This window comes from Thamnophis elegans, chromosome 6 (assembly GCF_009769535.1).
Source record: "Thamnophis elegans isolate rThaEle1 chromosome 6, rThaEle1.pri, whole genome shotgun sequence".
Lineage (NCBI taxonomy): Eukaryota > Metazoa > Chordata > Lepidosauria > Squamata > Colubridae > Thamnophis > Thamnophis elegans.
In genome coordinates, this window is record NC_045546.1 from 81,044,835 (window position 1) to 81,060,214 (window position 15,380).

The following is a 15,380-nucleotide window of genomic DNA, read 5'->3' on the forward strand; positions in this document are numbered from 1 at the left end:
AACCGGTTGGAACGGGGCGAGAAATCCACCCCTGCATACAATATATACTGTACATCCATTTTTCACATGGAACTCAACTGAAATGTTAAATATTAGAAATTATTTTAATCTTTGTCTTTTATCTCTTCCATACGGAGCTTAGGAACCCGTCTGAGATACACAGATTTTCCCAGCTTCCCTTCACTATCTCTATTGCCTCATAGTATTCATATCAGTGTGTACAGCAGAGACGTTCTAATTTTAGTATGCATGGACCAGGGGTGGGTTTCTCGCCCCGTTCCAACCGGTTCGGTTGGAACGGGGCCGGCATGCGTACTAGCGTCTGTGCGATGCTCCAGCTGCTCCTGGAGGATTGCGCAGGCACTGTATGCGTCCTGCGCATGCCTGGAAGCGCAGAACTCGTCAAAACCCGGTAAGGAACGCGGGCGGGCGGGTGCGCCCTTCGCGGTTCCCGGAAGTTATTTACTTCCGGGTTCGCCGACCAACCGGTTCGCGGGGACTGCCGCGAACCGGTTGAAACCCACCCCTGGCATGGACATACAAGGAGGGAAGCAGTATTTTAACAACACTTCCACTCTGAAGATTAATTTTATATTGCAAATACCTTCCATTAAAAAAAACTATTGATTTGTATGGATCTTCCAGCAAATGAACATTGGTTACATTTTGTAAAGGAGAAATTTACATTTTCACGGGTTAATAGCACTTTGTCATATGCCTTCTCAAATCAACAAAATTCGCTACCTCAGAATTACAGGGTTCTATGTGTGTTGTGAACATTCTGTGCGAAATGAGCTTTAAACATTTGAAAGATTTTATTGGTTACCCCATTGAACGTAGAAGTAAAAAAAAAATTGGTATGTGAGCCTACCAATAAATAGTGCATGCAAGAAAAAAAAAATGAGGCCAATGGTGACTCATCTTGGGGTCATACTGGAGGCTCTGAATATCAGATAGAACCTTGTCACACTAAGTTACACCAGAAAAATTAGAATTACAAAGTTTAATAACAAAAGGTTTTGAAACAAGCATTGAATTCAACTCGATATTAACTCAAATTTGTTTTTGTGATCATAAAACGCTTGTAAATTACTAATTGAAGGCTCAGCATTAAATGTAAGAATGTAAATGCATGTCTTAATACCGAGAATTACTATTTAACCCCAGTTTTACATAAGGGTTTCTTCAAAATGGTGCACTAACAGTCATTTTCGACTTTAGGCATCCATTTGAGCATAATTTCTATGCCATCTTGTTTTGCTTTGGATAGCGTGTCTATCTGAAACTCTTAGGCACATGCAATGTAACGGATGCGCCATGCGATGTTGGCGAAGCAGGTTTCCCATGAACACTCCTTGTCTTCTTTTCAAAGGCACTGATGGTGACCGTGCTCCAATTTCCCCCAGCGAAGGTTGTCTTGAACCTTACTGTTGGGTCTGGGTGAATTTTAGCTGTGATACTTTAGCATAGATACAACAGTTCTAACTGCAGTGCCCTGACACATGTATATTCGAATGTGACTCATAGTCACAATTATTACTAGGATAAAAATGCAGAGTTCCGGACCTGCGTTGCAATAGCGTTAGTGAATGGTACAGACTTCAAGCACAGAATACTCACTCGTTTTCAATTAAACGTTCCGATAAAAAGTATCAAATTGGTCATCTTCAGTTTCTGGAACATATTCGGATCCACGTTCGGTTCATATAGTTCTGAACTTGTTTCCATATTGTGGGAAAGAGACATTATTTCTGTATTCACGTCAGTAGTGGGATTCAAAAAAGTTTACTACCAGTTCTATGGGCATGGCTTGTTGGGCATGGCAGGGGAAGGGTAGTATAAAATCTCCTTTCCCTCCCCACTCCAGGGGAAGGTTACCGCAAAATCCCCATTCCCTCCCGATCAGCTGGACTCGGGAGGCAGAGACTAGATGGGGGCGTGGCCAGTAAGATGTGACATTTATCGGTTCTCCGAACTACTCAAAATTTCCGCTAGTGGTTCTCCAGAACTGGTCAGAACCCGCTGAATACCACCTCTGATTCACGTGTCCAGAAACTGAGGCAACACTAGGTGTTGCAGTCACATGGGAGCAGCCAAGCACAACAATTGGCTGCTGCAAATAGAACCCAGTAGTTAGTTTAGACTGCATTCAATAGAGTAGGTAGAATCTTGTAATTTTGCTATTTGGGATGAATTTATTTAGAAATAAGTTGTTAAAAAAAAAAACCTTGTCTAACACTTAACTCATTTTCAACGAAAATGTCAGATAGAGCCCTGTAATTCTGAGGTAGTGAAATGTACAATAGTTTCCTTTTCACAACTGCACATTTCTCAGATACTCGCTGAAGAGCAAAAATGTAATCTGCATATACTTGCCAGCATAAAACCAGACAATAGTTGCTTACTATTGCTTCTGGTACTCTTTCAATCAAAATTCTGCTAAATTACCTTCCCTGGCACATTTAACAAACTAAAATCCCTACAGATTTTGCATTCATTTTTTACTATTCTCTCTTTACATAAGGAAACAATTGTTTCAGTCCTCGGGCAGAGATGCTAACCAAGTCAGACAACTACTCCATAAGCAAACTACATTCAGATTTTAATATTACTGAATTTGTCTAAATCTGGACCATTGCCACTTTACAAGATTCTTGCAGCATTTTTTATCTTGTTTTCATCATTTTTACAACCATTTAAAACATTTATTTCCCTTCCATTTTGACATACATTATCGTCTTCTATGTTAACTATGAGGATATACTGATCAGTCTGTACACCCAAGAACAATCAAAGCTCAGTTTTACTCTGTTTTTGTGAAGCAAACCAAAATTTCTAATCGATAGACTAGTTTGTAAATCAACATATTATTGTATATATTACACCAGGTAAATGCAGTCTAACGTACACAGATCTGTCAATCTATGTTAATTTGTGTCTCAACAAATGAAGACTTTAGTCATTGGAAGGCATTTGCATTCTCTATAGCAGTGTTTCCCAAAGTGTGGTACGCGTACCCCCAGGGGTACGGGAAGAGTTTGGTGGGGGTACGCGTTGCACCGGAGTTTGGTGGGGGTACGCGTTGCACCGGATTTTGGTGGGGATCACGTGGAAATATCCACTGCACGGTGCTTAGCTGCGCCCACAGAACAAGGAAAGAAATAGGCGCATATCACAGTTTTTACATGGGAACTGGGGCCATCGTACATCGTATCGCAACTCATTATGGCGGGAACTTCTGCGCATCCTTCGCGCAGCTCGGGTTCGGCCATTTTTAAACTGCGGGAACATTAACAGTTGATGTTGAGCCGCGGAGCTGTTTAAACGCTGGAGAATTGCAGTGTTATCTAACGGTTAGACAGTCTTGTGAGGCATGACACAATTTCATCCTTCTCATTGAATCAAATAAATGTTCTTTATAATATAACTTTTGTTTATTTTGCGTATGTACCAAAAAAAGAAAAAATAAATATATTTTGATTTTTATTAAAGCATATGTTTTTTATGAGGGGTACTCAGAGTTACGAAAATTATAGAAGGGGTACACATATGTCAAAAGTTTGGGAAACACTGCTCTATAGTCAATCTGTTTATAGTGCTTTATAAATCACTTTTTATAACAATTGCTAGAACACTTGCTATGCAGTATTTTTTTCTTTTATTATTCTTTTTTTTCTCTTAAAAGCCCCCTTTATTTAGCATAATGTTGCTTTTTTTGTTCTGTTTGATTTGGCACAGTTTCTGTGTATTCTTGTAACTCTTCCATTTCCTTTGTCCCCATCCAACTTAAGCTGTTTAATGTACATTAAAATTAATTTAGTATTTTACATTATGGGACAGCCAATCTTCCAAAGATAAAAACATGCACAGCATTCCATATTCTGAAATTCTTGATTAATTTTAATCTTTCTGTATAGCAGTGGGAGGAAATCATAAAATATTTGGCCTATGGGACATTTGTGCTATGCTTCCATTATGAAGTGAGCCTTATATTACGTGGGTAGATTACAGTTACAGTCTGCAATCAGACTTGCTTATTTACTAATCCCTCAAATCTCTTCCCAAAAGCTTCCTCTGGCCATACCATTTCTCATTATTTGCAGCCAGAAATTAGAATCCTGTAATTTTTGAAGTTAGAGCTCTTCCAGACTTCCGTTTCATGTTTATGATGTTAAGGAATCTTATCTATGTGAGTTCTGCTCCCCTTTAGAATGTTAAATTCTAAAGAAGTTTCACTCTGACCCACAGATTCTTTAGATTTGGTTCTCTTCTTTGCTGATTCATGTTAATATAGAATTTGGGGGATGAGGAAACAAATATAATTAGCTTTAATAATAATACAGAAAGATTAAGAGATTCCTCACAGGACAATTGTACGTTACCATTGCCAAATGGTAATCAAGTAGTACAATTAGTGAAACATACGGAGGGTATAACAGGATTTGCTTAAAACAAACTCTGCTTCTTTGAAGTGAAATGAATTACTCATTTCAAATATATTAAATTTTTTCTTGAATGAGATGGTTTCCTCCCTTTATCTCCCCATCTCAATCTTAATTCCATTCTGTAGGCATCTTCTCGTTTGTTGGTACGTCCTACCAGCTCAGAAACCCCAAGTGCAGCAGAGCTGGTCAGCGCCATAGAAGAGCTTGTAAAAAGCAAAATGGTGAGTGTTCTGTTGTTGTTGTTGTTGTTGTTGTTGTTGTTTACTGGGATCTTGTAGATAGCTCAGACTTGCTTATGTGGTATATTGTCTAATGCAGGGGTAGTCAACCTTTTTATACCTACCGCCCACTTATGTATCTCTGTTAGTAGTAAAATTTTCTAACCGTCCTCTGGTTCCACAGTAATGGTGATTTATAAAGTAGGGAAGTCAATTAAATTTTAAAAAGGAGAGTGCTTCAATATCGGACAAAACCCATACCGCTCACTATGAAAGCTGGAATGCCCACTAGTGGGCGGTAGGGACCAGGTTGACTACCACTGGTCTAATGATAATAATTAAGAGACTATGAGATTCTTACTTGATCTAAATAAAATTGTGCTATCCAACACTAATTTTTTCTCAACTACAGCTATCCAAATAGCCCTGGGAAAAATAAATTCAGAGGGAAAGGTTTGGACTATTATTATTTTTTTAATTTATCTAATTGTGTTTCAACTTGGTCTTAGGCTCTCGAAGATCGCCCAAGTTCATTGATGGTAGACCAGGGTGACAGTAGCAGCCCATCATTCAATCCTTCAGACAATTCACTTCTCTCTTCCTCATCACCCATTGACGAGATGGAAGAACGGAAGTCCAGTTCTTTAAAGAGGCGCCAGTAAGACTAGTCTATAAATTTCTGTAAAGTCTGTCATTTGCGTAAGAAGAACACTTTTCCTTTGCTTTTTTTATATAAAGTATTTAAGTTTGTTTTCATTCTTCTTGAAAACAAAATTAAACATGATCAATTTTTTTGAAGACTCTTGCCATGTTTTTAATTTCTTTTATTATACACGATCAGACTTTTTTTAATGCTTTCAAAAGGATAGCAAAGAGGCTGATTTTCAATTTTTTTCATTTTTCATTTTATTTGTCTTGTATACCGCCCACTCCCGGAGGACTCCGGGCGGCTCACCACAGACAAGGGAAAGGGGATAAATAGACAAGACAACACTTTAAAAAAAAGGTGCAACATTCACAATTTCCGTGGGGCTGGGTGTTTCACAAGCCCCCCGGCCTGCTGGAGCAGCCAGGACTTGGTGGCTTTGCGGAAGGCCAGGAGGGTAGTAAGGGTCTGGATCTCCACGGGGAGGTCATTCCAGAGGGCTGGAGCTGCAACAGAGAAGGCTCTACCCCGGGGAGTCGCCAGCCAACATTGGCTGGCAGATGGAATCCGGAGGAGACCTAACCTGTGAGATCTTATCGGTCTGAGGGAGGTAATCGGCAGGAGGCAGTCTCTCAGGTACCCAGGTCTGATTGACTTTTAAGATATTTGTTCCAGCCTATATCTGATGACTCAAGACTGCATATATAAAAACAGAAATTTCACCATTAAAATTGCTCTTTCAAGTATAATAATTAACATTGCACATTAAATAGCAATAGGCACTTAGACTTATATACCGCTTTAGAGTGTTTTATAGCCCTCTCTAATAAATAATGGAAATAGCATCACCAATTGAAAAACTAAAACAGAACTCCCTTAGAAAGGAGTATCTTGCTGCTTATTCTTTTTTTTTCTTTTTTAACTAAAAGCTCCTGATCTTGTAGTGAAATCATCACAGTCTTCATTGCAATGACTACACCCAAGTATCTTCTTATGGGAAAACCAGTTTCTTTTCCAAGAAATCTAGAGGCGATAGAATGACCATAGATTAAGGACCAATGATATCAAATATGAATTTAGCCCAAAGCATAAAAGTTTAGCCAGCAATGTCATCAGGATGGGAGCCAGACAGATCTATGGGAGGAGATCATTTTGTTAATTTCTTATTGTAACAACCAGACAGTTCACCCTCATAATCTTAAAAAAATATATATCTTAACTTCTCTATTTATCAATAGTTCTTAATTTATCAATTAATAGCTTAAATTATGAAACAGTAAATAGAGTCAGAGTATTCTGCTATTGTTTGCATTTGACCGTACGTAAACGGATAATTGGGATTGTTAAATTCATTTCTCCCTGTCGTTTTAATTCTTCATAATTTTACAGGTATGTCCTACAGGAATTAGTGGAGACAGAACGAGATTATGTGAGAGATCTTGGCTATGTAGTAGAGGTATGTTTCGACCTTATCTAAAGCAGATTGGTTTTAATTTTTATCAATCAAATCAGAAGCATGGATTTACCATGCCTCTCAATCTAATCATCTTTAGAAGATATTATCAGCAAAACAGGTAGTCTTTGACTTACAATAGTCCATTTAGCGGGTTCAAACTTACAACCGCACTGAAAAATGTGACTTATGACCGTTTTTTATAGGTACAACCTTTGCAGCATCCCCATGATCATGTGATCAAAATTCAGATGCTTGGCAACTGTTTCATATTCATTACTTTTGCTGTGTCCCAGGGTCATTTCTGACAAAGTCAATAGCAATAGCAGTTAGACTTATATACCGCTTCATAGGGCCTTCAGCCCTCTCTAAGCGGTTTACAGAGTCAGCATATCGCCCCCACAGTCTGGGTCCTCATTTTACCCACCTCGGAAGGATGGAAGGCTGAGTCAACCTTGAGCCGGTGAGATTTGAACCGTTGAACTGCAGATAACAGTCAGCTGAAGTAGCCTGCAGTACTACACCCTAACCACTGCATCACCTCGGCTCATTGGGAAGCCACATTCAATTAACTGTGTTAGCAACTTATCAACTGCAGTGATTCATTTAACAACTGTGGCAAGAAAAGTTGTAAAATAGGGCAAAATATACTTAACAAATGTCTTACTTAACAACAGAATTTTGGGGGTCAATTGTGGTCAAGGACTACCTGTACAGAAAACTATTTTCATTTATTTTTAATCAAGGACACTGGTCCTTTCGGTTAAAAATAAAATCAGTTAAAATTTGCCGTTGCTGAATTTTCTGAGGATGTTGGCATGCTAACCATAATATTTCAAACGAAATTATTACTTAACTGTCAGTAACGGTTTATAGATATCTAGACGTGTAAATTTCAAAACTTGGCAATAATTAAATTCCATTCCTACGCAAGACTAGCATTTGCGTGCTGTTTATTGACTCTGGGGCAAACTAAGTTGTTGAGTGTTTAGAACTGGCTTGATGTATAAGTAATATTTGTAGTTAAGGAGTCTGTTGAATCCTTGTGTAGGAATAGAAGCAGTGGAATAACTGACAGCCTTACTGTTTTAGAATGGACAGCTGAAGCGTATTTTGATAGTTGTGTGCGTTAATAAATATAAGAAACCTTGAATGAAGTAACAAGTTTCAAAGTTGAAAGGCGGCTGACGTTTGGGAAGTTAAATAAAACTGGGCTGATTACAGATGTACACAAGTTCTCACACATGTCTACTGTAGAGTTTTCTGGAATTTAATTATTAATATATTTACCAATTTCATTATTTTATTGATATTCACTGTTAAATTTTTGATTTGATCAGTATTGTCCAGTGCCTTAGTTAGATATTAGGCTATAATATTTGACCAAAGTATACACCTCAGGATTAAGGTTCCACCACAAAACCGCGAAGCCCTTATCCGCGCCGACATAAGTGCGGAGGGCAAATCTGCGCCGTCCGAAGCGCTAAGGAAAAAGGCGACCCTACCGTGATGACATAACCGCGGAGGGCAAATCCACGCCTTCCGAAGCACTCAGCACCCTAAACCTAACCCTAAACCTAACCCTAACCCTAAACCTAACCCTAAACCTAACCCTAAACCTAACCCAACCCTAACAACCCTAAACCTAACCCTAAACCTAATCCTAACCCTAAACCTAACCCTAAACCTAACCCAAACCTAACCCTAACCCTAAACCAAACCCCTAAACCTAATCCTAACCCTTACCTTAATTTAAATCGGCTTTCTGCCGCCGCGCTGTTTTAAAGCGCCCTTCTGTCGCCGCACTGTTGTCGCAGCGGTGATGACGTCGCGGTGATGACGCGGTTTTAGCGACGCGGTTTTATCACCACTATTTTGACGAGCGCGGTTTTGTCGTGCCACGCAGGATTAAAAGTTATCCACATAATAATGTATCAAGAGTATGTTCAGAGAACCACAAGCTTCGGAACACTGAAAAGCATAGAGCTATGATCATAAAATTATTGATTCTGAGCAGATATAATTTGGTTCAGAAAAAATATCTAGTAGATTTCCTATGTACTCATGTAGGAGAATTATAGAGACATTTAGAATTATTAGCTGGCCCAATTTGCCAGGCTAACTAATATGCCAAGCAATTACGTGTGAAGGTAGAACAACAGATAAAAGTATAGTACAGATAGTCCTTGGCTTACAACCACAAGTGAGCCCAAAATTTCCATTGCTAAGTGAGACACTAAGAATTTTGCCCCATTTTACAATCATTCTTAGCACAGCTCTTAAGTGAATCACTGTACTTGTTAAATTAGTAACACGGTGTTAAGTGAATCTGGCTTCCCCATTAGCTTCATCAGAACACATGATGAACACATGATCCCAGGACACTGCAACTGTCATAAATAGGCAGTTGTCAAGCATCTGGATTTTGATCACATGACCATGGGGATGCTGCAGTGTGAAAAACAGCTATAAGGCACTTTTTTGTAACTGCATGTTGTAACTTCAAACGAAATGAACTGTTGTAATTCAAGGACTGTTGTAGTCAAGGAATAGATTCAAACTAAGAATTGAAATAAGTTTGCCTCTAATTTTCATTTATTGAACATATGACCTTAAGCGTTCCCTTGCAATCCAGAATAGACGTATGTATTTATGCTGCTTTTATGTTTTAGGTGGATATTTTATTTCGATCTTTTTTTTTTGCTGATGAATCTGTTCAGTTGTTACATGATAGGTAAAGCACCCAAACTGATAATTATTACATATGAAAGTTCAAGCCTTATTAGAACCATATCTTTTGCCACTAGGAAGAAGGATTTTAATTTCTTTTCAACTATTTGGGCAAATCATTTTTTTCTTTCTAAATGAATGAACGTATCATAAATATGTGCTATGGGCAGACCTGGCCCATTTCTGGTGGTTTACTTTGTGCATATTTGAATTATTGCTTTTATTCATATTGGCGGGGAAATTTGCGAATTGTAGGTTAAAATGTCACCAGCTTGATAAAAGGCTTGGATAAGGTCAACTTTTCATATGCAGCTTGACAGCATTCCACAACAAATAACTTGCATAAGATCGCCCTGTATCATTTTTTAATTAAGAAACGGGAGACATTTTTGTAAAGTTTAAACACACCTCTCCAAGCAGAGAACGGGATAGTGCATCAGGCTAAATTTAAGCATACCTGGAGATAAATAACAGGGGCCCTTATTGCTAATTTATTTTAGGGTTATCTGGCACTTATGAAAGAAGACGGTGTTCCTGATGACATGAAAGGAAAAGACAAAATTGTGTTTGGCAACATTCATCAAATATATGACTGGCACCGAGAGTATGTATGGTTTTTATATTTGAGTAAATTTCATACTGTTTTTAACCTTGCACTGAAGAGATGAGTAAATCAACTCAAACATTACAAGATATCATGTTGGGAAAAAGATGATAAGGGTGAAGAAGCGTCTTCTTTATTTGATATGTTGTTGTTTCATCAAAACTCAGTCCAAATTTACCTGCAGATGGCCATTTTGTCACAGTAATTACATTTTTAAATTTGTACAGTTCCACAGAAGTAACAATCAGATGCAGCCAAAAGTATTGGTACTCCTTCACTTCCCCCCTCCCCAAATCCAAAAATTGCTATGATATAATTTGGAAGTGATAACAAGTAAATGGCATCTACCATCCTTTATTCTGTAGTCCACAGAACTGACACTTTATTTTGGCGTGTGACTTAATATATTCTGGAAAATAATAAAACAAATAAAACTGACATTGTCAGTTAGACATTCACTATCAAAAGGAGCACACTTGTTTATTTTCAGTAAATTGTTATTCAGAATAAAGACGCTGCACTTGGCATGACTTTTCCCGAGCCCAAGAGCAGACTACTTTTTGCAGATCAAGATTAACATGGAGATGTAGATAACTCAAGCTGATTATAACCCCCTAACTGTGTAGACTTCCAAGTCCCAAAATCCTCAGAAATCATAAGTTGGCTGGGAAATTTTGGGAGTTGAAGTACATGTATGTATCAGGATGATGCTTAAATAGCTACCTGTTCTGACCCCCCTCGTCCTACACCAAAGCACGCCAAAGATACTGCAAGGATTTATTAACACACAGACAGGACCTTGGCAGTAATCCAGCACAGACAAGGCCTTGGCAGCAATCCAGCACAGACTAACCTTGGCAGCAATCCAGCCTGCCAAGCTAGCCACGAGAGTTCTCCAACTTTAGTGAATACGTTGACTCCTGCAAAAGGGCGTGTGCACAATCATTCCTTTTATAGTCTTGAGAGGAGCCTAATTACCACCAGCTGAGTGCAATTATCTCCTGTAACTGCGTAACTGCTCCTTACGTCTATTAGCTCTTCATTGCCGGGCATCCAGGAACAACTCCCTTGGCTCCTCCCCACTGCTCCAATGCATGACGTCCGGATCACACTCCCTTGTCTCCTCCCTACTGGTCCAAGGCTCAGGCACCTCCTGGTGGCCAACCAGCCTCTCTGCGCCCTGCTCGGAGTCGGCACCCTGTCCAGGGTCTTCCACCTCCTCCAGGGCCAACTCATAGGGCCCCTCGCTGTCGGAGTCTGGTGGCAGCTCCATCGGCTCCTGCTGGGCCACAACAGCTACCCATTGTTCCTTATAACCTACTTATGTTGATTGGCCAAAATCCTTTGGATGTACAATAACATTTCTTTTAACTATGGGGAGGAACTTTTATTAAACTCTTACAGATTTAGCTGAAAATTTAAGTCCCTCCATTTTATAACCGAAGAAGTCTGCCATAGATGACATCTCTGTTTTGAGACTCAGATAGCATTTGGCCCCTGGGCTGAATATATAAGAGATATTGGAAAGTCTACAGATAAAAATAATTGTCTGATGAACTAATCACACTCAAAAGGCATTTCACAAGGGATTTGGCTGTCTGAAGAATCTGTACGTGAAAGAACTTTATTACCATTATTATTAGATCTCAAAATGGCCACCTGTCTCTCCCTTTCCTTTTAATATGTCTGTGAATGAGTGATGATGACTCCTTAATAGACAGGCCTTGGATTAGATCCAGTTGTTAGCTTTAGTATAAGCCCTTGAGACATTATGTATTGAAGCTAATTTTTCCCCTTAGCGTGCTGATCAAAGATAATGGTTCAGTTTGTTTTATTAAGGTTTAGAGGTAGGTAAAAGTGAATTCTTGATGTGTCCCCAGTTTAGTACTACTAGTTCTACATGAAAGGGAAAAAACATTTGTTACTTGATGCTTGTTTGATATAACCCACGGAGCATCTTATATAGGAAAAATTGCTGCTTAATCAACTCCATGCAGACTATCTCAGATGTATTCTCCACATGTCTTTATTGTAGGGGTTGATATTCTTCAGTGGAGCAAATATAATGAATCTCTTTTGAAACTATTACAGCTTGCCCTTTTCAAATAAACAAATAAAAAGTTTTGTTTCTATGTCTTTTTTTTTTTCCCCTCTGCAGTTTCTTTTTAGGAGAATTAGAGAAGTGCCTTGAGGATCCAGAAAAATTAGGATCACTTTTTGTTAAACATGTAAGTCTGAACACCAAGTTTGTATTTTTATGTACAGAACCTTTATTAAACTAAGCAAAAACATTTTAAAATGCAGAGTAAACAAAAAAACAGTTTGGCACACAAATATGTACATCTGTGTATATGTGAAAATATACAGTATATGAGATCCAAAAGTGGAATACAAACATTTTAAATATCAGGATTCCGTATTTTGAACAACACTTGAATGGTGGAAGGGAATATACCGAGTAAAACTTGGTTAACCTAAGAATGACAATTTATAAAATATCATAAACTAAGGAGAAGAGCAACAAAGGTGACTAGGGGACTGGAGGCTAAAACATATAAACATATTGCTGGAATTGGATATGACTAGTTTAATGAAAAGAAGGGCTAGGGGTGACATGATAGCAATGTTCCAATATCTCAGGAGATGCCACAAAGAAGAGGAAGTCAACCTATTTTCCAAAGTACCTGAAGGAAGGCAAGAAGCAATGGATTGAAATGACAGAAAAGCAACTGAGAACTAAGGAAAAATTTCCAGACAGTTAGAACAATTAAACAATGGAACAACTTGCCTCCAGAAGCTGTGGGTGTTCCAACACTGGAAGTTTTTAAGAAAAACTTGAACAACTATGTCTGAAATGCCTGCTTAGAGGGTTGGACTAGAAGACCTCCAAGGTTCTTCCAACTCTGTTATTCTGGATATTAAGGCTATTTTTTTAATCATTTATAGGTTATCTTTTTAACCAGCCACCCACATATTACCCACTTTATTCATATTCAAAATAAAAATCTTTGTTCTACTTCATAATATAATCTTATTTTGCTTCATTCATTTATTTTCTTCTTGACTTTTAAGTGAAATCGGCAGGGCATGAAAAACTTGGAAAAAAAGCTAGGGATTCACAATCCTCTTGGTTCATAAGTGATCTTTTAGGAACTGTCATAGCTTTTCATGTTGAGGTTTGAGGTTTATTCGATTTATATGCCGCCCTTCTCCCAAGGACTCAGGGCGGCGTACAACATTAAAACAAACACATACTACAAAAGTTAAAAAGAAATTAAATAGGATATCCCCAAACCCAATTAAAATTAACAATGACCAATAATTTACTTTGTTTTGTTCAGGCCAGGCCGGCTTGCTGGAAAAGCCAACTTTTTAGGGCGCGTCAGAAGGACCGGAAGTCGGGGATTATACGAAGCTCCGGGGGCAGCTCATTCCAGAGGGAAGGCGCTCCCACAGAGAAGGCTCTCCCCCTGGGGGGTCACCAGTCGACACTGTCTGGCCGACGGCACCCTGAGGAGGACAACTCTGTGGGATCGCACTGGACGGTGGGAGGCTACCGGTGGCAGTAGGTGGTCTCGCAGGTACCCTGGGCCTAAGCCATGGAGCGCTTTAAAGGTCATAATTAGTACCTTGAATCGCACCCGGAAGACAACCGGCAACCAGTGCAGGCCGCCTAAAAGGGGTGTAACATAGGAGTACCTGGGTGTTGAATCTTAGCAGAGAATAATATGGGCAATCAAAAATTGGGATTAAAAAAAAAATAAAATTGATAGGCATTTTTGAATTGTAGTAATCCAAAACGTATGAAACATTTTTTTAAAAAATGTTACTAGTTATTCTTTATACTGAAAATGAACTTTCAGGCTTCCTTTCTGGACATCTAGCAGAGTATGGTAAAGTACATAGTAAGTATTAATATTTAATAAAAATTAAATATTGAGTATAGAACCAGTATCCAATCTCAGCTGTGGGGAAAATCTAACTAGTAGATTTTTCAAGATTTCAAGAGCCAAGGTGGCGCAGTGGTTAAATGCAGCACTGCAGGCTACTTCAGCTGACTGCAGTTCTGCAGTTCGGCTGTTCAAATCCCACCGGCTCAGGGTTGACTCAGCCTTCCATCCTTCCGAGGTGGGTAAAATGAAGACCCGGATTGTTGTTGGGGGCAATATGCTGACTCTGTAAACCTCTTAGAGAGGGCTGAAAGCCCTATGAAGCGGTATATAAGTCTAACTGCTATTGCTATTGCTAGTATATCTTGCAAAAAGTCATACGTTTACATTGTAATTAATCTATATGATTAAACCTGAAAAGGGCCTACGTTTATTTCCTTAAGGAAGAAGCCATTGCTAAAGTCTCGCCCCTGAGCCCCAGTAATTAATCTGCAGGCAGGTTTTGAAAAGGATATAAATACTTTCTGCCTGGAAGGGACCAAGGGAATCTTTTTTTCCTCAGTGTTTCCCTTGAGGCTCGCCAGCAGCTGATTTGAGACCCAACTACCTAGTAATTCAGCTTATTGCAGAGAAGTTGACCGAGGTCCAGCCCTGCTTAGACTGGGTGCATGGTGTGTTTCTTTTAATTTGTTTCTCTTCTGTTTGTCTTTTTACCTTTTCTTAAAATTTTATTTCTGTAAGCCGCCCGGAGTCCTTCGGGATTGGGCGGCTTATAAATTTAATAAATAGAAATAGAAATAAATAGAAATAGAGATATTCCTAAGCATTAAAGAAGATAGGGATGGATAAAACTGTCAGAAGCGCCAAGAAGACTCCTCATCTCTGGGAGCTGGCTGAAAAGGCTGCCTGCCAAAGGATTTTAGCTTTGTGATTCTTGGATTTCAGCATTCCAAGCAGGGACAGAGCTGAAATCTGTGAATAAGTAGCTCTTTTGTCTAGGCTCCAGAGATGAGAGAAAGCTGAAATCTAAGCAGGCTTCTCACCTCCTGAGTGGAGAGTAAGTAAGGAGTAAGGAATAGGAGTCTCTAAGGGATGGCGGGGGGGGGGGACGACTGTACACACTGTCTCTCTGCTCAGGGGCTGAAAATCCTGCTTAAATTTTGGCAGAAGATTTTCAGTTCTGGAATGGAGAGAGTGGAGAGAAACACATTTAGCCCACACCAGGTTGTCAGCTACACACACCCCAAGATACCTGGGACTCTGTCCACTTAATGGCCTGTGAGATCACTTTGCTTTGCTCAATGACTGAAATTCCCATCCAAATTGTAATCATGAGTCAAGGACTGACTATTAGTATCTAACACAATTTCGTCTTTTCTGGAGACATTTTTTAA

At 39.1% G+C, this 15,380-nt stretch overlaps 1 protein-coding gene across 1 annotated transcript in view; it reads left to right on the top strand.

Moving 5' to 3' along the window:
• Positions 1-15,380, top strand: part of TRIO (trio Rho guanine nucleotide exchange factor) — a 325,986-nt gene that overhangs the window by 275,783 nt on the left and 34,823 nt on the right. Inside the window, exons 37-41 of the mRNA XM_032219436.1 lie at positions 4,571-4,666; positions 5,173-5,321; positions 6,699-6,765; positions 9,993-10,096; positions 12,255-12,324. Coding sequence (XP_032075327.1) covers positions 4,571-4,666; positions 5,173-5,321; positions 6,699-6,765; positions 9,993-10,096; positions 12,255-12,324 — 486 coding nt within the window. The remainder of the gene's footprint in view (positions 1-4,570; positions 4,667-5,172; positions 5,322-6,698; positions 6,766-9,992; positions 10,097-12,254; positions 12,325-15,380) is intronic.